Raw genomic sequence first — 27246 nt, 5'->3', positions numbered from 1 at the left:
TCATTCAAAAGCTGAAATTTCTCATTGTCACCTTGTGGGGGTATATTGGCAGATATTATTATTGCCATTTAAAATATAAACACTGGGGTTCACATAAATCATATGAGCTGCCAAAATTTGCAAACCCAAACTACAGAGGAGCTAGTAGCACCAGCATCTAGGTATTCTGTTTCTTAGTTCTATCCGTCCACCCCATTATACCACCTCCATGATATTTATGTCTAAAATTATTGTGGTTGTTTGTTTCTAAATTTTGTCTACTTGCTTACCTTGCCTGCCTTCCACCAGTAGATTATAGTGTCTGTGACCTAAGACTTTGCTATGTATCAGGCAATAGCCTTACATATCCTCACACAGGGATACAATGCCGTATCCCTAGCTACCAGGATATTGCCTGGCACATCGTAGAATCTCAGTAAATAGTTGTGTCATGTGAGAAGGCATGAGTCCATGACCAGAAAATAACTTTTCAAGTCAGGCATTTTGTAATGCAAATTAAGCGTGAGTCTTATGCATTTTTGTGAAAGAAGGAGGGAAGGAAGGAATAAAAGAAAGATGGATTATATATGTGGAATATATGCTCTTGAGGGGGTTGGGAGAAGAGGAAGGCAGAGGGTGAGGGATTGAGGTGGGGAGGGGCAAATAATTTCTCATTCTTAACTAATTTTTTAAACAACTGATTGCTATTTGCAGATGTGTTGGCCTAAAACGATCATAATCATTGTTAGCTTATAATACATAAATAGGTCACTTAAATAGGTCTCTTCTAATAGAAGAGAAGGCCATTATACAGATTCATAAAAATTGATAAAGATTTGAAAAATACTCATGGGGTCAGTAATCTCCCATTAAAAGTTCATATGCCAAGAAAAACAAGCCTTTTCCTCCTAAATTATTACTGTGAAAATTTTCAAACCTACAGAAAAGTTGGAAGAATAGTACATTAAACATACATATATTATCTACCTCAATTCACTGTTAATATTGGGCCATATTTGCCATTTCTCTATGTCTCTGAGTCTGCCTGTGTATTATATATATCATTTTATTTTATTTTATTTTATTTCATTTCATTTTATTTTATTTTATTTTTGAGATGAAGTTTCATTCTTGTCGCCCAGGCTGGAGTGCAGTGGCGCGTTCTCAGCTCACTGCAACCTCTGCCTCCCCAGTTCAAGCGATTCTCCCGTCTGAGCCTCCCGAATAGCTGGAAATACAGGCATGTGCCACCATGCCCAGCTAATTTTGTATTTTTAGTAAAGATGGGGTTTCTTCATGTTGCCCAGGTTGGTCTTGAACTCCTGACCTCAGATGATCCACCTGCCTTGGCCTCCCAAAGTGCTGGGATTACAGGCATGAGTCACTGCTCCTGGCATATAGATACCATTTTAAATGAGACATTTAAATAAATTACAGACACCATCACACTTCATCCCTCAATACTTTGGCATGGGTCTCCTATGCATAAGGGCATTTTCCTGTGAAACAATAATACCATTATCATACCTAAGAAAATTAACATTAATTCAACATTGTTACCTAATTACGTGCAGTCCATAGTAAAAAAATTCCCCAATTTTTCCAATGGTGTCTCTTATAACTCTTTTAGTTTTGATCCAGTGTTTAATCAAAGTTTCAAAGTTTATACTTTGCATTTGATGGTTAAGGCTTTTAAGACTTTTCCAGTCTAGGGCGATGGTTCTCAAGGGTGGGCCCCAGACCAGCAGTATCACATCACTGGGGTCTCTGGGGGTCCATCCAGCTATCTTTGTTGAAAGAGACCCTCCAGGTGATTCTGATGAAGCTGAAGAACGATTGATCTACAGCATACTTCCCACCTTTCCTGCTTTTCATGACATTTCATTTTTATCAAAAGCCCGGGTCAATTTCATTTTAGAATGTCCCACATTCTGAATTTTTCTGAACATTCCCTCATGGTTTGATTCAAGTTTAACATTTTGGCAGGCATAGGTGATATTGGGCATATTTACTACATCATGTTATGAGGCACGTGATATTTAATGATCCTTTTGCCCTTTCTTAGTGATACTAAGATTGAGAATTTGGCTAACGTGGTTACTACCAGATGGATCCCCTCTAAAGGCTATGTTCCCCTTTATAATTAATAAGTGACCTAAAGACTGTGTGAATATTTTCTTCCCCAATAAAGTTTCATCCAATAGTTGTAACAGCCATTGATAATACTTGCCTGAATTACTATGTTGGCGTATGGTAATTTTTCTAATTTTGTCACTCCTTCTATGTTAATTAGCTGTCATTCTTTAAATAAGAGTTTTCGTTCTTCCTTTGCATTTATTTGTATTTATATTTGTTTAAATATTATGATGGACTCATACTTATTAAAAAATTCAATGTATCAAATAATTACGATCATCTTTCATTCTGATATTCAAATAGTGCCAAATTTGGCCACAAAACAGCTTCTTCAAACTTCCTTCTGTGCTCTTTCCCTGCTTTCTGGCACAGCAAGATGTTCTAGTCTCACTGTGCACATTTCCTGCCCCACAACATGAATCAGCCATTTCTTCCAGTAGCCCTGTTATTTTGGAAACCAGTATGTGGATGCTAGATGTCCTGCACACGTGCATAACTTGAGCGCATGTGTGCACACACAGTCATATGTGTATATTTTAATCGTAATTTCTTACAGATCCCTCAATTCAAACTTGCAGAGCTGTTGTCACGTTTTTCTTATCCTTATTCTTTCTTTCTTCTGCTACTTTGCTTTCTACGGCTGCCATAACAAAATATGATAAACTGAGTAGCTTAAAACAACACAAAATTATCTTACTGTTCCATAGGTCAGAAGTCTGGCCTCAGTCTTCATTGAGCTAAAATTCAGGTGTCAGTGGGGTTGCACTTCTTTCTGGAGGTCCAAGGGAAAATTTTTTTTCTTGCCTTTTCCAGCTTCTGGAAGCCATACGTATCCCTTGGCTCCTGGCCCCTTCCTCCATTTTCAGAGCCAGTGACATTGACCTCTCTGACCACTTTTCCATCGTCACATCTCCCTCTCTGATGACAGTCTTAAAAGCTTCTTTTTTAAGGAGTGATGTGATTAGATTGAGCCCACCCAGGTAGTCCAGGATAATACCCCCATCTGCAAAGCCTCTCTTTCCATGTCAGGTAACATATTCACAGGTTCCAGGGATTCGAGTGTGGACATCTGGAGTTATTCTGCCTACCTACCTCATCTTCCCTTATTCTTAGTTTTATTTCTCTTCTCTCTGAAAATCTTGACTTTTAACAACCTCGGTATATTTACACGTTTTCTCTGTTCTACAATATACACAAAATAATTTGAGAAGGATAATAGCAACAACACTAACAACGATAAGCCTACTAAGTTAAAGCTCAAGATTTCTTTGTAGTTTTCTGTTACTCAGAATATATTCAGGCATGTAGTTGAAGTACATGTTACAAAATTACTTTAATTAATTTCTTTGTATAGTTGTACTACAGATTTAATATACAATTAGGTTCATTTTTTTCTGTTTATGTTCAGACTTAGAGTTCACATTTTTCCATCCTTTTCAATTTATTTTATTTTTTCAGCATGTAAACTATACAACGATAAAAAGAGACATATTCAGAGCAGTCCCTGTCCCATCCGTATCCCCTGTACTCTATTTCTACCCACCTGCTACACATTGTCATTCTTACTCTTTGGTTTATCCTTCCCACATTCTTTTTGGAAAACATAAATGGACATATGTATATGGTTATTTTAACTTTGTTTTTACTTCTTTCTTACCAAAAAGTACCTGAATTTATTCTTTTTTTTTTTTGCTTGTTGCGTTTCTACTTAACAAGATATCTTGCATATATATGTATATTTATATACAGTTATATATATTTATGTATATATCTATATACACACATATACAGTATATCCTGGCAATCACTGTATATTAGGTAGTCATGGAAATCTTGAAAGGAGTAATTATTAAATTCTTAAATACATCTTCTGTATTGTTTAACTTGTTACAACTCTGTGTAATATTTGTGACTTAGCACAACTATAAAAAGGCATGCATTGAGAGAAAATGTCTTGTATGCCTTCTGCCCACCTCTTCCCTCCCTGAGGCACAGCTAATTCTTTTTCCTATGTTTGCATAACATTTTGTATATTAAAGTATTATGGCAACTTTTATTACAGTTATTTTTATTTGACAAACCATCTCCCTTTCTGGCCTGCTAGTTCCTCAAATGTACAAAGAATTTCTCTCTCTCCTTTTCTTTCTTTTTAGAGGTGGGAGTGAGTAGCAATGATTATGCCTGGCATATGGTGTTTCTCCATTTACTTATTTTGCCTGAAATTCCATTAGAGATTTAGTCAGTCTATTTTTATAATAGTGTCTATTTTAAAAAAGGTATAACATCCTAACATGTATTAACATATCAGAGACTAGCCACTTCTCAGAAAAGGTATGAAAGGTCAGATAAGAAAAAAGGACAGTGGTGTTTGGATTCTGTCTTCGATAGAAACCCCAAGGAAGGCAAGAGGGAGTACAAGCTTTGTAGATACTCTAGGAAGAAGAGAGGATGAATCAAGGAAAGGGAAAGAGGAGACAGAAAGAAAAAGGGCTTATATCATGATGTCCACAATGTGAGCTACTCACAGCACAGGAAATCTACCTAGATGATGATGGGGTGATGTTCATTAGGAAAGAAATAACCCCAAGGGGTTTTTCTCTACATGCTAAGAAGCTGAGGCCCAGAGAGATGGAACAGGTTTCCCAGGGCAATAGCACTAGGAACTGTTACAGCAGACCTCTGAGTCCGCCACACCCACCCTGAGTTGAGGTGATCTTTCTTGTGATCCCGAGAGGGAACCTTTGAAATCAAGCAGGCACCCCCACTTGCCTGGGGGTGGGCAGAGGGCCTGAGCAATCCCTACTTTTAGAGTGCTTTGCAGCTGGGCCACTCATCTCAAGATTGAAATATACCATCTCCATCTTTCCTGACCTCCTTCAGTCAAGTCAGCTGTATTTGTGGAGGTGCATTGTTCAGTCTCAGAGCATTGTTTAAATTTAAAATCAATAGAGAAAAGTGAGCCAGCGAGAGGCACAGACTGATTAAGTGCTGTCTATATGAAGAGGTTTATCCTCTGCCACATTTCCGTTGAAAGCCCGAGAAACATGAAGAGGATGGAGCAAAGTGAAAACAGATTAAAAATTATGTCAGGTACCAAAATGCAGTAAAGCAACTGCATCTTTGACAGGTAATTAAGAATTGGGTGACTTTGAGTTCTGATTTGGCATAATGATGTCAACATGTTCACACACACACACACATTCCTTGTATACACATAACACACACAAGTTATACACACAAAGTAGACACACAACACGTACTGTGTGTATTGTATAACATAACTTACATAAAGACACACAGAAGACACATACAACAGTACACTCACAAACACCCACATGCCCACATTCACAAAACACCCACATGCACACAAAACATGGAACACACATTAGTGTCTGCACACATGTGCACACATGTGAAGTTGAACTTGAGCAACACAATAAAGATGTAACTTTCCATCTCCCAATTCATTCTACATTTTTATTTTGGTAAAAGATAGCAGTAGAGGGGGGAAATCTCTTCATCAGAAAATACAGTGAAAAAAATTCCCAAGACATTGTCATGTATTACTGGTTATTTTTGGTGGTTAAGAGAATTATTTGAAAACAAAGAAGCCTTTCACAAAGCCTCTAAAATACAAAAGATTTAATAACATTTACATCTGTGTATCAGCCATGTCTGTAATGCGAGTCATGAATAACACATAAACCAGAGCACGGAAAGAACAGAAGTGCTCACACATCATTTAAAATCCAACCCACCCCATCGTCGGTGGAATCAAATACACAGCAGGGGCAGTTCCAGTTGCTACACACACAATAGAGTCATTGGAAATGAAAACATATTAATTATGTTCCTTAAGGTTAGGAGAGAAATAGCAGGATTCACTAAACCTTTCTAACTTCTCTGTTGAAAATTTGTACCAAAGAGTACATCCTGGTTGCCTCTTTATTTTTCCCAAGAAACTGCAGAATGAGCCTGTGTATTTGTCCTGTTTTACTGTTTATTCGAGTCTGTGCTTGGGGCTCAGGCTTGCCTCATTGTTGTGCTGAAAATGGAAGAAAGTTGGCTTGGAAAGATGGATCTTTGTTACGACAGAGTAACTTGCAAAAAAAAATTACTTGTTTTAAATGCTCGACAATACCTGCACAAGTCCCAGTGGTATATGTGGAAATTCATGCTGTGATGAAATGAGTCATGTAGTATCCAGACCTAGAGCCCATGGAGCAACATGTTTGACCATGAAGGAAATCATTCCTTAATCTGATTTGGATAACTGTCTGTGGCCCAAATTGGGAATTGTGTGTTCCTAGGTCCATTCATTTGACTCCTGTGTATATCCAGGGATCTCCTAGGCTGGTGAGAGATTGTCAGACTCTGCTAGGAGGCAACCTCTGGTGCCCAATAGAGAAGGGTGGGGCCAGGAATGGTGGCTCACACCTGTAATCCAAGCATTTTGGGAGGCCGAGTTGGGTAGGTTACTTGAGGTCAGGAGGTCAGGTCTAGCCTGGCCAACATGCCGAAACCTCATCTCTACTAAAAATACCAAACTTAGCCAGGCATGGGGGTGCATGCCTGTCATCCCAGCTACTTGGGAGGCCGAGGCAGGAGAATCGCTTGAACCCAGGAAGTGGAGGCTGCAGTGAGCCCAGATCGCCCCACTGCTCCAGCCAGGGCGACAGAGTGAGACTCCATCTTAAAAAAGAGAAGGATAAGTTCAGGGGGAATTGAACTGATGATTTTTGTGTGAATTCATATTTATTCTTTAAGTCAGTATTGTGTTTTGTTTCCAGGGATAAGAAGATGTTCACATAATGCTAATGTTAGATTAGCACATTCTGTTTGCAGGCTTTTGTTTTGGCATTTATTTCTCCTTCTTCTTCTGTTCACTGTTTCCCCTTCTACCGCTAGGCCTCCTTCTGATGGTGTCAGAACATGGCATGCCAGTCCAGAGTAGTTTAAAATGAGCTCTGTAAATGTCATGGAACCCCTGCCTCTGCCTCCCCTTTGTGTCTCATTTCAGTGTGAAATTCCAAGCACTTCCCCAGTCCTTACTGCTGCAAAAGGTTAATAGTCGTCTTTTTTTTATGTACTGTAAATGCTCAATTCCTAAGGATAGTGTTTCAGGGCAAGTTGAGTGTAATTGCTAAATAATATAGTCATTCTCTTTTTAAATAAGTAGCACTTGCATGGTTCCAGATGCTCCTGCATACATTTGTGTGCATGTATACATGCATGCATGTACATGTGTGCACATGTGTGTATGTGTGTGTGTGTGTGTAGGCAGGCATGGGTGAGGCCTCCCCTTGGAGGAAGTCACAGCCATCCCATAGGAGTTTGCACATTTACACCTTTGGGTTTTAAATATTATGCCGCATCCTGGGCTTTTAGGTGCTGCAGATTATGTATAATAGATGACCTGCATTTACAGAGATGTGTGCTATACAGATGTAAATGTTATTATAGCTTTTATATTTTATGTTCTTGTTGAAAGATCATTTTGTCTTTGAATAATATGGCCATTCAATTTTTTTTTGGAGGGGAGGGAATTATCTTTAAAAGAGAATATGAAATGGATATTGCACATCATATATTTCTTAAAAGTAATTTGGAATTTTAGGGTCTGGGATTGGGGCTGACTGATACACTGCTGTGATGAGATATAACCCCTGGAAAATAACAGCACCAGCACATGCCTGCATCTGTCTAACCTCATAATTCACTTTCACATTGGATTATGGATGTCTGCATTCAGTGAGTCTATCTTCCCTTTAGGTATTATTTCAGCCCTTTGAGATAATAAGGAAAGTTTAATTGCGTTGTTAATTGATTTTTTGCACAACATTATTACCTTGATTGATTGCAGAGTTGATGAAAATGTTAGACACAGGCAGCGTGGAGTATCAGCCAGGCAAGGAGTGGGAGCCTTGTGGAGAATAGATAACCTTGATGTTAAGAGCTATATCCTTCAGATATGTCTTCCCTTGACATATTGATGGCCCTTGAAAAGGGAAAAGCTGATTGTATGCAGAATGCAATCATTAAACCCACTTCAGCTCGCTGTTGATTAATTTGTTTTTTCCTGAAGGATCTAGTTATAGGGAAGGCCTCACTTGTACCAACCACAGCCATTTTCCAGGTTCCAGACTGTGCTTAACTCTCTAGGTGAAGGGAAGTGAGGAGGGTGGCTTGACTGAGATGGGAAGATTATCTTAGGGTGCACAGGGTGTGTGCTTAAGACTCACAAGGTGTCTCCATGCTCAGGAACACTCTATGTCCTGCACCATGCTGATTTTCCTGAAATTATTGATTCTTTAAAATGCCAATAGCAAGGAACCCTTCACTGAGACCTGGTGGAGGATGAAACTGTCATTTGGGGATTCTCAGGAAGGTGTTCACCAGTCCAGTGGTATCAGAAGAGACATGGCACTCAGGAGCTTTTATTATACATTAGGTAAAACCCTGCATGAGATTGCCCCCATGATTGGAGAATTTAGTTGTTATTGGGGTGTGCCCATGTGTGTGTGTGTGTATAGAGGGTGATGATAAGAAGGGATTTCTGCAGACAGTTTCTTATATTTTCAATTACTCCTCTCCCTGGCCTTATATGACACTTTCTTAGAAAAGTTTATTGAAAGCCATCATCATTTTTTTCTGAGTCCAGGGCCATCTTCATGGTAGCAAAAATCAGGTTGATTGATCAGTTGGTTTACTGATGGATTGATAGGACTTCTGTCCTGTTTCCCTCCTCTCAACTCACACCACTTCATTCGCAACTGCCCAACCCTGCACAGAGCCTCAGTGGCCTGACTTTATGGGCAAAGAAGTTGCCCCTCTGGAAGAATGCAAGCTCTTATACACACAGTACTCCTGGATAGCCTCATCTTCTAGGGAGAACGGATTGCTTCTCCTGCCACCCCCTCGCCAGCTTCCATGCTTATTACTCATGGAACATTCTGGCTTATTTTGCCCTCTTCTTTCATTTGTGGCTGTACCCAATATTCATTCAAACAAAATTTCAATTGTATAGCATTGCTGGAGGCCTACCAATAGTTACATCACCTTCCTGGAGTCCTGAGCCCCCGGGGAGAGGTCATGTGGGCTTCTCCCTGTACCACAGAGCACCCTGTAGATGGAATTCTCTGTGTGATGCTAAGCACAGTTTCTCCTCAGGTGCCCCACCCCCTGCATTATGAGTCTTTCTTCTCCTGAACTCACCACTGGTGCTCAGGGAGTCTAATATCCATAGAGTCTTGGCCCTCAATTACCGTAATGGCTTATAATGAGATTTTGGCCAAGTAGCAGGTAGCAGGTTATTACTTCCTGCTCAGCGTGGGCAATGTCTACGCTGTTAATTTGTGTTGCCGAATGTAGCTTAGAGCTGGGCATCAAACTGTCGGAGCCAGATGTATTCTATTAGGTGCGAGGCTCACATTGGCCCATAGGCAGTTTTTTTTTTCCCCCAATATGGAAGCATGTTAACTTACCACAGGGTGAATCCTGACAAATTCAAGCCAGCCAAATAAAAGGGGTAATATCCCAAGTCATCCAAGTAGTACATTCTAGGGACAGATAACACCTGGTACCACCCACTGTCAGCAGTGTCTCTCTGACTGGGGCATTCTATTGATACGCAAAAAACACACCCATCTTAATATTGCTGGAGAGACTCTGGTGCCTTCATTAAGTTTTAATGAGCCTGACCCTAATGAAAGCCCTTATAACATGCTCTTCTACTATTTTCCTTGTCTTTATCTTGGGCAGAAAAAAAGGTACAGAGGTTCATATAACTCTTATAACCTGCTTTCTACTATTAATTCTTCCTTAACCTACAGTTTCTTGCACTAACGTATACATGCACACACATACACACATACACACAATTTTTTCTCAAAGCAGGTTAGAGGGTGGGGAGTTGAAGATTGGGAAATTATGAACATATTTTACCATTTGGCACTGGGATGAGCTAGTGTCCAAGAATTATGCTGTGCTTTCTGCAACAACAGACTCATTTTTTGTAAAGCAAACTTCTTTCGGTTAGATTATATATCATCAGCTTCCCTTTGTTTTCTTTTCAGAGAAAGCACTTTAGGGTGTGCTGGAATTAGGAAAGATTATGGTAATATCAGTACAGGAAGAGTTTGTTTGGGTTCTAATGAAGGGTAGGCGGAGGCTGGACCAATGGGCCCAAGAAAGGAAGGCCTTTTCCCCAATCCTTGCAGGGTTTGAATTATGACAAACCCAGTTGTTACGGGGTTTTGCTTAATTTTATTTGAAAGGATTTTTTTTTTTTTTTGGAGCTTAAAGAATTAGGAAAACAAGAAAGCAACTTGTCTTTATTTTCAATGACTCTCAAGAAATTTCAGCCTGCAGAACCAGACAGAACTGTGGATGTTCCCTGCTTTTGATGTAAGCTCTCTAATAGGAACAGATCTAAAACCCAAAAGCAAATTTCTGCTTGAGAGCAAAGCCAAAATTCCCATTCAGACTCTGCAGGAGGACCCCCACTGCTCAGATTTCTTCATACAAGATTCTGTCAGTTTGGGGGGAGTCTAAAGACTTTATGTGAAATTTTTCCTGCAAGTTATTTTTTGGTTATACTTCATAAATGATGGTTCAGATCTATTCTACTTATCCAAAGAAACTGTTTTCTTCTTTTTTCCTGTTAATGTAATTGCACATCACTAAAATTTGAATGTTTATGGTTATTCTTTTAGATAAAGAGCTGGAACAACCTTTTATTATTATTATTATTTAGGTACCATTAGTTTTCAGACTGCTATTGGGGATAAAATAAAACCTCCATTTACCAAAACTCAAGACATTAGAACCCTCAGTTAACCAGATTTTTTAAATCTCTGGTTTTAGGTAGTCTTGATTTTACAAGAATAAAAACTAATGTCATGAGTTTTACTTTTTAAAAAGAAATAAGGGCCCCTCTTTAGGTTGTCCTAAAACAGTGTTTCTTAAAGATGGTCCCTCAGGATTGGCATCACCTGGGAACTCGCAAAAATGCATACTCTTGGCCCCGACTCAGATCCACGGAATCAGAAACTCCGGTGAATTGGGCTTGGCAAACTGTGTTTTAACAGGCCTTCTCAGTGATTCTGACGCATGGGCAAGTCATAGAATCACTGTCCCAGGGCTAACCCACACATTTCTACCTATAACTGTCCAGGGATGTATAATAAATGCTGGGGTTCAGAATAAGTATGCTGAGATCTTTTCATCTATTCCACAATTTAAAAAAAATGTACTGCATACCTACTATGCCATAGCTTTACGATGCATGGGTGAAAAGCTGTCGTTTTCGATTTTTTGGAGCTCACATAAGCAGGAGATCCTAAGATCTTGAGAAATGTTCAATCCGCAGCCTTCTCACCCCATCTAAACTCCTAACTGTACTATCCTCACTAAAGGCACTCAAAGAAATATTCAGTTGTGGTCACTATGATTACCTAGTAAGACAGTGAAATTGATTTTGGTTTTAGTGTCTTATGCGTGAAAATTCAAAAAGGTTTTTAGCTAACCATGAGTTAATGAGATAATTTAATTAACAAGGACCCAACATTCCCCTAGTGGCTAGTCACGTGACTGTTATATTAGGAAAGTTAAGAAGATGTGTGAGGGCCATTTTATACTTGCCTCACTGACCACTTGAGAGGCCTCTCGGCTGAAATGGAGAATAACACCTGGACCCAGCTCTGGTTTCCCCTGCTTTGAAGGCCAGTAACTCCAGTTTGTGTTTACTCCTTCCCTGATTGAATCCACTCATGTATTTTTATCCTATAAAATTCTAATTTAAAATGCCATTCCCTAGAATGTTATACCTTTATTGCTGTTTTTTTTTGTTTTTTTTTTTTTTTTTTTTTTAATAATGATGTGTTTGAAATCTCTAGAAGCCCACAAATACCTCTTTCTCCTAAAGGGAGGTGATCATTCGTTGTTCCAGGCATGAAAATAGTTACTTGACCCATGTACCAAAGACCAATGATGGGGATCAGATGAGGATCAAACAGCAGCTGGAATTATTGTCATATTTTTATTTGAGTAGCTTCTGCCTCTCTCTGTTTTGATGACACTGGGACCAGGTATCCTAAGAAGGAAGGCAGTGGCTGGGTGGATTTGCAGGAAGGGGGAGCATTAAAAGAAGATAACTTTGTGTGTATTGATCCATTTTTCATGTTTATTTATTTTTATGTTTTTTACTTTTTTGACTGTCAAATGATGGCAGCTCCACGCCATCGGATGGCATATCTTTTTGAACTTTCATGGTAAAAATGACTTTTCCCGCTAAGAAATGCAGGAAATTTTTGTTTATTATTTTGAATGCTTATTTACATTTGTGGAGGTGATATGCAAAAATCCCCAATCTCTGAGCCTGGAAGATTAATTAGAACACTTGATGGTAAAGAAAATCAGTCCCTGAAATTGAGGCGAGAAGAACCCCAAAACGGGGGGCAAGGAGTGTCTGATAGCCCTATTCCTGAAAGCCTTCAGCGCAGATTGACCAAACATGACATATTGATCATTCAGGAGCCTATAATTGGTGACCAAAAGCACAGTGCGGCTTTAATGACTCTCCCTGAATAGTTGCCGCTATTTATTTATTTTTTTTTTAAAAGCAAGCGGCTGCTTTCCTAAATTCATGCTGCCCTCTAGTGGTGATGCTCCCGACTTCAGCTGGAAGGTGGAAAGGATGAATGTAGAGATAATGGCGGGAATGGAGGAGGTGGTGACGGGGTGGCCTTTTCCTTTGTTTCTTTTTTCTTTCCTGTCTGAAAGATGTCTGAGTTCCTCACGCAAACACTGAGAAAGAAACGTGAGGCCAGAGCACTTGACCACTGTCCGTTTTGACTGACAGCCTGGTTGATGTGACATCCATCACGGAGCCGCACTGAAGGGCACTTCACAAATCTGAACGGTTTCGCATCCCATCTCGGCATGTACTTTGGAATCCAGCCCATCTCAAATCCATTGAGCCCTACTTAGAATACAGACATAGGAGAGAGGAGAAACACACTCACACCAAACTAGTCTTGCAGTTCAAGTTTCTCTCTAAGGAAAAGCAAGTAGGAATGAGCCTACTAAGTAAGGATGTGGGTGATCTTTGATGTTCTCTGGAGACCCCTGGTTCCTGTGAACAGGACTGAACAAATAAATAATGAATTTGAAAAATAAGCCGAAAAGCAAAATTTATATTCCTGTCGCCAAGGCAGTGTCTTATAATTCAGGGATATTTCTGGGCTAGATAGAGTTGTATGGGTGCCTGGTCTGGTTCTGTCACCTTCCAAAAGCCAGTTGAAACCTTATTTTTCTACTCTGTAAAATGAAGGAATTTACCTGAAATGAAGTTCTTTAAATTCTTTCTCAGCTTTAGAATCCTTCAATACAGTTAAAGAAATATTTATAAAGAAAAGGTTACCGTTCTGTATCCAAGCTTACTAGGCAGTACAGCAAATCACAGAGAATCCTTATAGGACAGTGTAAACAATTCATTGTTTAGGAAGTCAAGAACAAAAACTGTTTCAGGCTTCATCTTTGCTTGGACCAAAAAAAAAAGTAACCTGATGCTAAAAAACAAAATTTGGAATGCTAAGAAGATTTAACAGTTCATTTGGGGGGTGGGGAGGAGAGGGGTTGTTGGAGAAAGGAAATATTTACCATGGAGTTTGACCTCTCATATTTATAGTATGTTTCTGTTTGATTGACATACAATGTGTATAGAGGTAGGAGCCAAAAAAGGGAGCTCCCAATAAAGGGGCTAGTGAGCCCATCCTCCATTCTGAGAATCTTTCCTGTCAGTTTGTACTCACTCGTTACTACCCCCAGTCCAAAAAAATAGGAAATTAAAAGGCATTGACATCTAAGCGAAAGTACATTGTCTGTTTCCTTTCCAGGATTCACATAATGGAAATATTCTCTGCCAGATAATTTTTAATCTGTTAGTCTAATGTTTCTTTCATGTGGAGAGGACTGAATGGCCCACCCAGTCTGGATAGAGCCACGGCGCCTGTAACCTGAGTGTGGGGTCCAGGACCCAAGGTGGGACAGCAGAAAATGTCACCAAGGATCTGCTCAAAGATGCAGTTATTTCTCAGACTTGGGCCAGCTTTTCCATTTTCCACTGACAGATTATATGATAGACTATATGAAGAACTTGTCCTGCATTTTCTTCTCCTCTCTTTCCTTCCCCACTTTCCCTTCTTCTTCTAAGATGACAAGCCTCATTTCAGCTGCCCTGGGAGCCCAGGGTGTGTTTTCTAGAGGCTCTGGTTTGTCACACGACAATAAGCCTGCCCACTCTGTGACTGCCTGTGTAGCCTCCCTGGTCTGGGAGGCTAGCCCCACAGCCTTACCTGCTGATCCCCTTCACGACGAATTTTGCGAATATCCCTTCCCTGCTGATCGACTTCCTTCTCCTGTTTTTCCTTCCCTACAAACACGTGGGTGAGACTTGACAAGGCCCAGCATTTGTCTGAGCAGGCTGTGTAATCTGTCCTCTCCCAGTGGAAAGCCACACTGGATGGGTCTGAGCATTGGAGTCAAATGCCCTCTTGTCAAAAGGATAGGTTGCCTGGCCGTTTTGTTAGCTTTCTTTCCAGGTATGGTGCATCCTAACCCTTGAATCGGTGCTCCACACTCTAATATTTTGTCTGTCATTTGGTAGAAGACAACATATCAGAACCCCACAGTTTGGACCCTATCATGCACTCGGTATTCACCTTTCTCCTTCATACTCTTTGTGCTAAGAAATGAATAAAAACTAATGTTTACTCTACTTTATGATAACAGTGCTGGCAGAAATAATCAACCTGGGGAAAAAATGACAGCAACTAATCCTGCACATAATATAATTTATGATGAATGAAAAATGGACCAAAGATTTATATCTTGTTGATATATTGAAAACCACACAAATACATGGGGAGGAATTAGCCTTGATAAAAATAATGAAAACAAAATAAAATTGAAATGAGCTAAAACTACACACAATAAAGTTTGTTGACTAAAGTTTAACAGCAGACACAAGTCTTCTTGTCACAATTTAGATCTGCAATATTTTACTCAAGGAAATGGGACTTTGTAAAAATAAATGACTCTAAAAGAGATTTAGAAGATGTAATCAGCAAATTTAATATTTGGCCAAAGCTGATCGAGGACTTTAACCTTACTGTAAAAATTACATGATAAAGGATTGATCCCATTGAAGATAAATTCAATAAAATAGAAATGAAAATGTTAAAAATAGAAATGCTTTTTGTACTTAAAAATTGATCAAGGAATTAAATTGGCTGAATGGAGTTTGCTGTGAATAATTAATGCTTTTTCAAAGAAAAATTATCAGGCTAGTTTACATGTTTGTATTTATAAACCCAAAGTCAAAGCATCCCTGGAGTCAAAGTTGGGGAATTCAAATATCTACCAATACAAGACATCAGGGTCAGTGTAGTAGGGTAGGAATACCCTTGTGGGTTGTTTTTATACAATGAAGGTGAAGCAGGAAGCATGGTTTGAAGTGGTCACTGCAGTATTTAGCAAAGGACAGTGTGCAGTACCCCCCCAACCTATGGTGCAAGAGCCCTAACAGAGGTTTGGGGGTTGGCATGCACTGTTGTAATGCAGTACCCCATTCCCACCCAAGATGCAGATGATAAACCGAGACACTTGCCTGAAGTCATGCTCAGCTGGGTTGGGAAGCAAGTCTCACACTTTTTTTTTGCTTTCTCTACCCTCCCCTGGGTAAGGTGGAGAGCCTTTCTTCATTTCATCTCCAACCCGAGGCATCTCAGATGTGCTGCAGATGAAGGGAAAATATACTGGGTGGAGAGAAAGGTCTTTGTCCTCCTTCCTCAAAAACTGCTCCCACACAATCCCTTCCCCTAATACCTTTTAAAGTCTCTCTTCTTTATTTTGTCTTAGTATTTAAGTAGCTTACACTGAAGTAGGATGTTGTGCTGGGAGCCTGTCATTTCGCAGGCTCCGCTAAATCCTGTGTGATAGCCACAGCAGAGCTGATAGCACATCACATGGGCTGACCTCAGGGCATTGCTCCAGCTACTTCTCAAGATCATAAAACATGGGTGTTTATTCCTTTCCAGTTCCCCGTGCATTCATGGCCGCACTTAACAAAGACCGAGGAATGTGCTTTCTGGGGAATGTCCCTTTCCAGTGTGTGATGTTTACAGCTCTTTAGGCCAGATGATAATGTTCACTGCACTTCTCTCTCTCTTTTCAACTAGATGTTGTGATTGCTTTGCTTTTGTGGGAGAAAGTGTTTGGGGTAAAAACAACACCAGGATTTAGGAACTGAGGCCGTTGCCTCCTGTTACTCTTTCTTTTTCAATGAGGCAAATATTTAATCTGTATATATTTTCAGAGTGTTTCAAATGTCTGAAGTCATACCAGAGGTTAAAAGATAAGTGTCCAGCAATTGACATTCCTTACTTTGTAGATTCTGTGTAAATTTTATGTGCATGATTATTTTAATGGTATTCATTTATTCAACAAATATTTATTGAACATCTCCTCTGTACCAAGTGCAGATGCTCTCCAACTTACAAAGGTTCAACCTATAATTGTTTAATTTTACAAAGTCATTCACATTTGATAGAAGCTGTAACCCCATTGTAAGTCGAAGGGCTTACAACTTCAGATAGTTTCAAGTAATGATGAATTTTTGGTTTACAATAATTTCAACTTACAATAGGTTTATTGGGACGTAGCTCCATGGTAAACAAGATGCTTCTGTATGGTTTTAGGTACCGGGTGTTAGAAATTGGGGAGGAGGGAGAATATTGTAGGGGATGACACATTTATGGACATGTATAGAGTCCCATGGAAACATTGTTCTAGAGCCTTCTGCGGTGGACCAGGATGCTCCTGATCACCTTTTCCTCTCTGTCACTGGGCCCATCCACCTCTTCACAACATTGTTATCACCTTTTGCAGGGGTCATGAGGTATCTAGTTCCTTCCTTTCCATATAGGTTACAGAACAGAAGTTCTATGGGGGAACCGTTCATCCCCTGCCTCCATCCTAGTGCTAATTATAACCTCCTCATATCACAATGGGATTGAGATATGTTTGTGATTCCATAGCTACATTTAGAAACTCATATGAAATAGCTTTTAAAATAACGATCCCTAAAGTGATGACTACCAAAACTAACAACAGTGATAATTATTCTATTTTACAAATATAAATGTATTGGTTCAACCTACACTCTAGTATCAAATGCATTTTTGTAATTTACATGCAGATTCTTTTTTTTTCACCACTAAAATATTAATGACAGACCACTTGCTTTGATGGCTAGGCTTTAGTTCTGTTGAATACGGAGTTATGAGTCTTGGGCTTATGCCAAAGCTGTGGGACACAGCCTAGTTAGTGGTCAGCACTTCTAGCTGTGAGTATGAAATACAGGTTGCAGGAAAGTTAATGAAAACCCTTTCCTCGGGGATTTTGGGGTCCTCCAGAGGCCCCCTTCTATCCAGGTTATGCTTTAGGGATACAGGCTGGATGGGTTTCAAGGGCTGACTTAGTCTAAATCAATTTTTTTATTGACTAACCTGTTGAATTTGTCTCCTGCATCAGGGCAGTATTGGACCTGGTGTTCTCATCTTCATAAGGAAAACATTGGAAAATGCCCAATCACCTATTTCAGAGCTAAAATGAACCTCTCAGATTATCTGGCCCCTTGCCCTTGTTTTACAAATGGGGAAACCAGCCCAAGGAGAGAAAGGGACATGTACATGGTCACATGACTATTAGGGCACGGCTGGATCTAAATGCGGGTCTTTCCCCACTTCGCCTTACTAAATAGACTATTGAACTGCAGCTGGTATTGTGAGGCCGTCCAGGAATCAGGGAGTCCAGGATGCTGGATGAAATGAAAGGATGTGCAAGAATTCCCTTCCCTGGACTGGACTCTCAGGGCCTGCCCCAGCAAAATCGCTGCTACTGACCCTGCAGTCCCAGCCTTACATCCAAGAAAGGAGGCTGAGTCCCACCCACTCAGGCAGCCCCAAGGTTATAACTTAATCTGCATAATTAGGACATCCATTCCAGAGGGGGAAAACATGGAAAAGATAAAGGGCCTCTTTAAAACAGATTCTTCCTGATAAATTTTTTTCATAATTATAGCTTTAACAGCTTATGGTGATGGGAAAGCTGGCTACTTAAGAAAAATTAGGAGTCTCATTTGGCAGGAAAAGAATCCCCCGGGGGACAGTGCCCTGTCATTTTTCAGGGTCTCTGGAAAAGAAACCCCACACAGACAGCTGCACGTCAGCCTGACACAGGGCAAGCCTGCTTTACTTAATATGGCCAAAGCCAGATCTTTTAATTAAAAACACTGCATATGCCATTAAATGCGTTGTTCCCCCTCCAGTCCCAAGACGTTGTAGTTTGAGGAGATACAAACAAATGAATACGTTGCAGATGTTCAGAGAAACCATTGCCTACTTGAGTCACAAACCAGCGGGTTCCCAAATTCCAGCCTCGGAGTGCCTCCCCATCAAAATGTTCTTTGCAAGCAAACTGTTCCCTCTGTAATTTTCACAGTTTATGGCAGTTGCCATGGTGGGAGAAGAAGGGCCGTGGGGCGGACGAGGGAGAGAGAAACGCAATGCCACCTCACTTAATTTACCAGCAGAGCCTCATATTTTACAAATAACCTTCATGATAAATAAAGGCCTGTGGCCACACATGGGACTGTGCTGTTCTGTGCATGTTTGCTTTTCCTGGCTAATTTTATTTATTTATTTTTGAACACAAAAGTCACATATTGGGGGTAATCACATCCCAACTCTGAGATCTGGGAGGAGACGCACAGAGGCAATGCTCGCTTAATTTCAGCCACCGGAGATGGTTTGAGTTTGACAATTTCAGCCGATTCTTACCATCACTAGCCAGAGCGCCTTTCTGCCCAGGCGAGTCCCGGCAGCTGGATCTCATTTTCAACTGCCAGGCCATCCCCACGCCTTCCTGGAGCAGCCCACAGACTGAGTGCCGTCCGTTCCGGGAGTTTATTCAAGGTGACAGCTCCTCACACAATGGCCTTCTGATCATCTCAAGTAGCCAAGATATCAGTGGGGTCGGGTGTGCTCCTCCTGCAAATTCCAAATTTAGATTGACTGAGGTTATCCTTAGGCCCCTTGTCCCCACCGCTCCAGCAGAACAGAACTGCCAGGACCTTCGCAGCCGCAGTGAGTTTTGTAATGATGTCTGGGGAGAGATGTTCTGCAGGGGCAGGCAGAGAAGACCCCGAGTGATGGGGAGTGATGTCAGCTTTCGTTAGAGCGGCAGACAGCGTTAGAATATCCTTGGCATGATATGGCGTTGGTATCTCTGTCAGCATCTGTGTCTTCTGTCACCGCACACAATCCTGGGCCTGTCTACAGCCCTGACGGTGTCTTTTCAGATCAGGCTGTTGCCAGCACAGAGACTAGCTCCGCTCTTCACCACACAGCCCCTTTGTTTGAAGTCTGCCCTTTTGTCATTAATGCACTTGATGTCTATTTAAATCTGACAGTGAATGTGGTATCTGTTTTCCTGTCAAGAGATCATTGACAATATTAATACCTCATGTCCTTGCCTCATTTTCCAAGCGCTGACACCTAGCCACAGTCTCCTGCATTCATCAAACAGCCTTCTCTCACCAGGATGTCTATAAACATTCTTACTTCCAGGCCCAAAGAAAAAGGGTAGGCCTTGAAAAGGGCTTTTATCAATGCCAGCCAGAAAGAAGGCTTGGGAATGTGGCACAGAACACATCACAGCCCACGTTCCAGGAGCATCCAGCCTGTTTCTAGGGCGGCACTTGCCGTCCAAGTTGCATCTAGGTGAGCTCTGGAGTTGAAGTTTACCCTGGAGCAAGGGAAGAAAAAAAGCAGTTGAATCCCTGAATGTACTGGAGAGTTTACTGGAGATAGGGCACTCATGGTGGGTGGTGGGTGTGTGTGTGTGTGTGTGTGTGTGTGTGTGTGTGTGTGTGTGTGTGTCTGCCTTTCATCCTTTTGCTTAAGAGAAAGATTGTGTTCTTTATGACATCCAACAGACCGTATCCATTCCTTTTTATTAGAATTCATGTTATCCTAGTGCTGTAGAAAGAAATTAGCATCCTTTGGCCCCATCCTTCCACATTCTTCAGGGTTTATTTGAATCAATTATGTTTAAGGAAGCCCTCTGTGGATACCTGGCAGAACCGAGGCACTCCCACCCAGGCCTGTAGTGGATGCTATTCCTGGAGCAGAGCCTGACCAGAAAACCCCACAGACCCACAGGATCCTGGCATGGGTGACAATATTAGTACAATGCTGATGGCTACATTATTCAGCACAATAAAGGAAACAGCCCAATGCCAACAACTAAAAGAATAATTTAGGTCCCGAGAAGGGTCTCAGTGAGGTTCCATCCAAGCTCAGTTTCCAGGCACCAGACCAATACTGAAAACCAGAAACTGGGGATTGGGGGCCAAGGAGAAAGCACGACCAAGGAGGAAGAATGATCCACAGTAAACTTGCTCATGGGAACATGGCAGGAAATAAAACTAATGAGAGTGAGCCCAAGGCCAGCTTTGAGGCCATGGAACAATGTCACCCTCTCTCCATTGCCAACTCTGAGAGACTCTTTGACCCTAGCAATTTCTAGCTTTCTTCCAAGTCATCCAAACCAGGGAGCATCTGCTTTAGTTATACCTGATGTAAATGACGAGTTGATGGGTGCAGCACACCAACATGGCACAAGTATACATATGTAACAAACCTGCACGTTATGCACATGTACCCTACAACTTAAAGTATAATAATAATAAATAAATTTTTTAAAAAGTTTCTAGAAGTCATTTTGATCCTTATGTAAGAATAAGGTTTGAAGTTTTGTAGTGGAGAAACATCTCTTTTACAGTTGCAAAAATATTTACTACTTAGAACTTCTGATGTGAAGAACCTGGTTAATTTCAAGTGCTAATTTATCACAAATTAAAAAAATAAATGAGCTTGTTGGTTTCACACTATTACACTGATGGAAATAAAAATAATCATGTCCCTAGGTAGCTATTTTCACAAGCAGATTTGTGGCTTTTAAATGAATGTCTTATGGACATTTCCTTTCTTCGTTTTTTTCAAGTTGTGTACAGTTGGTTCAGAGACTCAAGTCCAATTACTTCTAAGACAACTCCGTCTAACTGAATTTAAAATAGGTTTTTCTAAAAAAAGAAGAAAATAAAAACGCAGGTGGCGAAAACAAAACAGATTTTTCCTTGATAGTCCTACAGAGCTTTCATAATAACTATGGAGGTGATTTCTTATGGGTATTTAGAATAAATAATGAGTTGACTAAAAAAGTTCAACCCTACTGTAGGGGCATGTTTCATTGTTAAGTCTCCTACAGTCTCCTTGAATGAGAGGAGAGCCTTATGTGGAGCCACAGAGTTACTTAAAGTAAAACTGAAAATGGAAATCAAATGCTTTCTGACCGGAGAAAGAGAGTTCAGGATGCCTGTAAGAAGCCATTTAATGTTGGAGGCTCTGTTCCTGTCCATGTGGAGTTTTTTTGGTTTGTTTGTTTGTTTTTGTTTTGATGGCGTCTGGCTCTGCCACCCAGGCTGGAGTGCAGTCGTGCAATCTTGGCTTACTGCAAGCTCTGCCTCAGCCTCCCAAGTAGCTGGGACTACAGGCGCCTGCCACTACATCTGGCTAATTTTTTTTTTTTTTTTTTTTTTTTTAGTAGAGAAGGGGTTTCATCGTGTTAACCATGATGGTCTCAATCTCCTGACCTTGTGATCCACCTGCCTCGGCCTCCCAAAGTGCTGGGATTACAGGCGTGAGCCACCGCGCCCGGCCGTCCATGTGGTATTTTGTCAACACTGCCTCTCTTCCTTAATCATCCCATATGTGTTCAATGCCTGGTGCCTGCCAGGATTTGGAATATTCTCTCTAGAAGTTAACAATATTGCTTCATGATAAAGGGTATCAAAATAGTCACATTCTGGGAAGATTGTTCTGTCTTTTGCTTGGGCTGGGTTCATCTTTAAATTCTTAATTTTCCATTCTTAGAAACTCTACTAAGGGAAACTGGAGTGAGGAGAGGCTATATTCTGGGGAGTAATTGGCCAAATTAGAGAAGTACCTAACATGTGGAAGAGAAGTCATGCAGAAAGCGATATTCCTAGGAACCTGTATTTGTAGTGACATTTTATTTCAATGTCAACTCTGAGGTCGACAGAACCTCCTTGTCTGTGAGGACAAAAAGATAGAGTTCTTCCTTTCTGGGGCTTCATCCACTTTCTGCTGCCCGTTGGATCTGTGATTGTCTTGCATGTCTGTTTTTCAGTGCCTGTGGCTTCCCTGCTATGCTAATTGTGCCACCTGTAATGATATGTGTCTTTTTATTCACAGGTGTCCTGGGGAAGTGTCGCTACATTTACTACGGAAAAAACTCGGAGGGCAACAGGTTTATCCGAGATGACCAGCTCTGAAACCAAGTTCTGTATACCTTCACCCATTTCATGAAAATAAAATCAAAAGGGAAATCAAAAATAAAGACAACGCTAAAGAAAAAACAATAGCCCACATCGCCTCTCTTTGAGAAAAGCTATGACTTCAGCTTTTGGAACCTTCTGCTGACTTTGCCAGGCCTGTCAAGATGATCCTTCTGCCTTAGACTGAGTGGTCACATAGAGATTGACATGATTGCCCTTAAGCAGGTCTCATCCACCAGGGTGACAGACAGCGGTGGCGAAGCAACGGGGCTGACAGCATGAGCACCATGATAGATTGCCTGGTCCTGCCACTGCTCACAGGGGAGCAGAGGTCACACCTGGGGCCTCCCTGGGCATGCTCAGTGGCTGCAGTCAAGTGAGAAAGACTGTCTTCAGCTCACCTATTGAGTTGAAATCCCTCTGATATCATCGTGCTGCGGGCTTATTTTCAGTGAAAAAGTCACAGTTTAGGGGAAGGCCACTCTCCCTCACTCCCTTTAAATCTTCACCTCCTGTATTCTGCATATACATAGCTCCCGTCTCTTCCCCTCCACATTCCTTTAGCATCATTTTTATGACAGATGATGCATTTCAGTTTGCAGTTTTTCAGAGAAGAAGGTATAACTTCCCAGCCAGGTCATACATTTATGGCTGGCTTCATGTTGCTACAATCCCTTTATTGGAGTAAATAGCTTTCCCTAAATCCCTGACTACAAAAGCATGGACTTTTATCTTGTTTCATTCAACTCTAAATCCACTTCTTGCCCTGAATATGATGCAGTGTAAGGCAGCAAGACATCTTTCTCAGCACGAGGGTTTGGTTGCACCAGGGACTCTTATTCATTAATTTATTTTTAACCGTACACACTTCCAGTGATGCCTGGGGCCATACTTGTGCGTGGGGCTGGCTTGCTCCTTTGGGTGCTATTTAAAGGTAGTGAGGTGATGAAAGATAGAGTGATGGGTCAGGAGGTTAAAAAACAAAATTAAGACTGTCAAAAACACCCACCAGACCAAAGAGTTTTTATAGAAGGCACAAACCTTTTGGATTTCACATTTGTCACAACTTCTCAGAAATCAAATCCATAGGTTGTGAGACGGTGCTTCCTGTATGCTTGGCTGTGCCCTAGCACTAATGTCACAAGGAACATAAGTGTGATCATTGCTAGTTGGGTGACTCTAAGTTTATCTAACTTGCTGGTGCACCAGTCAGATCACTCTAGAAGATACTCAAAAGGCTGATTGTTCTTGACACAATAGTGTTTATTTTTCTGCTTCTTCTTTTTAGACCAAGTGTTCATTGTCCTCCCAGTATTAGGTCAGTTGGATGACAGCAAAACCTGAAAGAGAATCCCTCCAAGTTATAGATACTGGGGACTAGGAGCTGCTATTGGAAAACTATGGGGACTCAGAATCCCTAAGCTGCCCAAGGAGAACCTACTTTCTCAGCTCTAGCCCGTTTACATAGCCTCTGGCCCACTGAGTCAACACAGGCCTTGAATGATATGTATTGAGGCTGGCAGGAGTCCCTGTTAGAGATTATGCAACCCTTGTTAATCAGTTCTTTAGACAAGTTAACATAAAAATCCTCAAAACCATGAATAATTGGAGAATGTTGAATGTTTGCCTTTATCTCTCAAATCCATTAGTAACTGGAGTTGAGTACCTTTTCTCTGTTTGATCTACAAAACAGCACTGGAAAAATGCTTTACATTATCAGCATTTGGTCCCACCCTGGGTCGTTGTTTAGAAGCATCAACACATGCTTTCTCCCTGGCATAATATGGGCAGCCAGAGTTCTGTGCAAGGGCAGCTAGACGAGTCCGATGTCATATCCAATCTAGCCGCACATATATCCTTGTCTTTATAAAAGGCTTTAACCCTGCCTCAAACAATAAAAAAGCACTTGTGAACTGACCACAGAATTTTTCCATCTTTATTTTTCTTACTTGTTTACTTTTTTTAATGTCAGAACCATTTGTATCATGCGCAGGAATGTCTCCCTCAATGTGAGCTTTGGAGGCAAAACATATTTTTGGAGTGAGTTATTGGCCACATTGTTTCCTTCTCTTTGGGTTGTTTATTTTCTTCCAGAACGGTGTAATAACTTTAATTAAGATTAGCTTTAATTATAAATTACCTAAAGGCCATCACTAAGGTATATTCATCTTATTGATAGAATTGTAGTGAGCTTTGTTTCTCTTAGGGAGGGATAATGATAATGAAGTGCTGGGTTGCTCACAGTTCCACTGTGTGTTAACCAGATTTCGCTGTGCTAGAGCTAGATTTTGGTCTGAATTGGCAGAGGTAGAAGCCATGCTGCATGTTTATCTTAAATCTGTAGGAATTTCCCAAGCCTTGTTTTTCAAAGTCGAGAAGTAGAAAGTAATAAATTCAATCAGGGCCCAGACATGTTTTGTACCTCCTTTACCCTTTGGTCTTTCTCCCTTTTATCCTATTCCACTGAGCTTGTTCTTTGGGGATTGTGGTGCCTGACATCCCTGTCTTCCCTCCCCTAGGACGCTGACCTGAGTGGAGAGACCTCGGCAATACAAGGCTGTCCTGCAACTCTCTGTTGCCTCAGCAATGTCAGGACGACTGTCTCTTTCCTAAGTAACATAATTTTAAAGAACAATTTGTTCCTTAGGGAATAATGTCTTGGATTGTGAGGAATCCTATTAAAAGTACAACTATTGCGATCATTTGCTTTTACTTTTACCAGCCTCGCTCATAAACCCTCCATCTGTTTGTTGCTTTAAATAGAAGCACATTATAAGAGATTATCACTTGATCAGGCTGCATGTCTGAGTGTTGTGTGTTTTCACATACTCATGTATACTAAGGAATAAAAGAAAGCAAACCACAGATTCTGGATGAAAGGATTTTTTCATTTGTGTGTGTGTGTGTGTGTGCATGAGTGTGTTTCCAGCAGAGACGTATCTTGCACATTTTCAAGGGAAAAATGTCTTTCTTGCTGTTTTCAGGAAATAACCTGGCTGTCTTTCTTTTCTTTGTTAACATGCAGACCAAAAACAATCCACAGGGCCCTTTTCATCAAAACAATAACGGTGTTTAGTACTTGCTACTGGCAAAGGCAGCCTAAATCAGGTCTGTGTGGCTGCAACACAGGTAATGCCCAGCATGGACACAACAGTACCCATTGAGACTCTTCCTTGGTGTCCATCATTGTAGCTGATCCAGTGTGACCTTTGACCATCTGCTTCTTCCAGTTCTGTTTCCAGGAAGAAACCCTCTCTGAAGAAGGGTGCTACCACTACTCAATTCTCTCTAAGTTGTTCAAATACCATGCAGGAAACTGACTGTTGTGAGTAAGACCTGGAAAGGAAAATGAGACCTGAGAAGCACAAAGAATGTTGATTACCTGTTTATATGACAACTAGACCATCGGCTTGTGGTCCAGTGTCGTGTGTTACTTCTAATGCAAAAGCAACCACTCAAATGACCTGAAGAACATTGAAAGGCACAACCACTGTTCAAAATATTGTCTTCCTACACGTTTACCTGAAATTTCCCAGCATTGGCAGTTCCTATCCTTTGGGTAATTATAATGCTAAGTGTTAATTTGTGACTTTGTGGTTGGGATAGGTCATAAATTGTGTTATTTGTGCATATTATCATATAAACACATGCTAATTCTTCTAGACTATCTTGGAATGTGGCCCAGAGAACAAACAACCTGGGACAAGGGAGTTTTGCTAAGAAACAGTAGGGGAAATTATAAGTATGTAATATGTTTGGTGGAGAGTTGCTACAGTAGGAATGATATAAATGGCAATAAATGGGATTATGCCAAGAGACAGAATGCAGCAGAATTAAAATGTGGCATCTTCATGGCTAGGAGTAAATTGAGAAGGAAAGGGAAAAGACAGTTTTCTGCCAGTTAAAAGGTTTGCTGATATTCAGTACTACAGTGATGTTTAGGGATATTTTATCCTCAAAATGTAATCATGTTTCATATAAATGAGTGTCCACCCATTTAATGTTTTACAAGTTTTTCTGTTCAACACAGTGAAACAGTGTAGAAAAGATGGTTCATGGAGCACTGTGGGAACAAATGATCACATGCGTGGCAGCTGCATATGGACAGAGATGACTGTGGCTGGTACCTAATATTCTACAAACTCAGCATCCTAAGGCAAGTGCCTCAGCTCTGGACCAGCTAAAAAATACAAGGTAAACTTATGATCTGGGCAGTCATATGAAAGAGAAAATAGTTTTATGGTCATGGGAAGTCTTCATATGTTCATCAAGTTCAGAGGTAGATGGACACCTTGAGAAGGTAACACAAAAAAACAAAAATATTTAAAGAAAAAGACGAGTGCCTGTATATGGTGCAAAAGATGCTGGCAATAGGATTTAACTGTTATTGGCGTGCAGACCGCGAGTAAGAACTTAGCTCATCGAAAGTGTGAATAACATCTTAGTTCAAGTGGATTATGTGGATTAATATGCAGAATATCCTAGAAATCATGTTTATGTTTTGTCACATCAATTTACTTTAAATAAACTTTTCCTTCTTCGTATTGTAATAGTTCTCTCAATGTTATAAATAGGAATGTTTTTTAAAACCTCTGGGATAATTTCCTTTAGATGTGAACTTTCCAATTTAGGTGTTTGTGATGAGAGGG

At 40.7% G+C, this 27246-nt stretch overlaps 1 protein-coding gene and 1 long non-coding RNA gene across 2 annotated transcripts in view; one reads left to right on the top strand and one right to left on the bottom strand.

The window, feature by feature from the left end:
* LRMDA (leucine rich melanocyte differentiation associated) overlaps positions 1–25462 on the top strand; it is a 1122954-nt gene extending 1097492 nt beyond the window's left edge. The window contains exon 9 of the mRNA XM_077947977.1: positions 22515–25462. Coding sequence (XP_077804103.1) covers positions 22515–22628 — 114 coding nt within the window. The 3' untranslated portion in view covers positions 22629–25462. The remainder of the gene's footprint in view (positions 1–22514) is intronic.
* On the bottom strand, positions 12152–16434 carry LOC144331015 (uncharacterized). Its single transcript, XR_013397843.1, has 2 exons — positions 16003–16434; positions 12152–15910 (listed from the first exon to the last, which is right to left on the bottom strand). It is a non-coding gene; the product is annotated as an uncharacterized LOC144331015 (long non-coding RNA).
* Positions 25463–27246: the final 1784 nt, after the last annotated feature.

The sequence above is a fragment of the Macaca mulatta genome, chromosome 9 (assembly GCF_049350105.2).
Source record: "Macaca mulatta isolate MMU2019108-1 chromosome 9, T2T-MMU8v2.0, whole genome shotgun sequence".
NCBI classification, from domain to species: domain Eukaryota; kingdom Metazoa; phylum Chordata; class Mammalia; order Primates; family Cercopithecidae; genus Macaca; species Macaca mulatta.
Note: the sequence above shows the minus strand (reverse complement) of the source record. Positions and strands in the feature narration are given on the sequence as shown.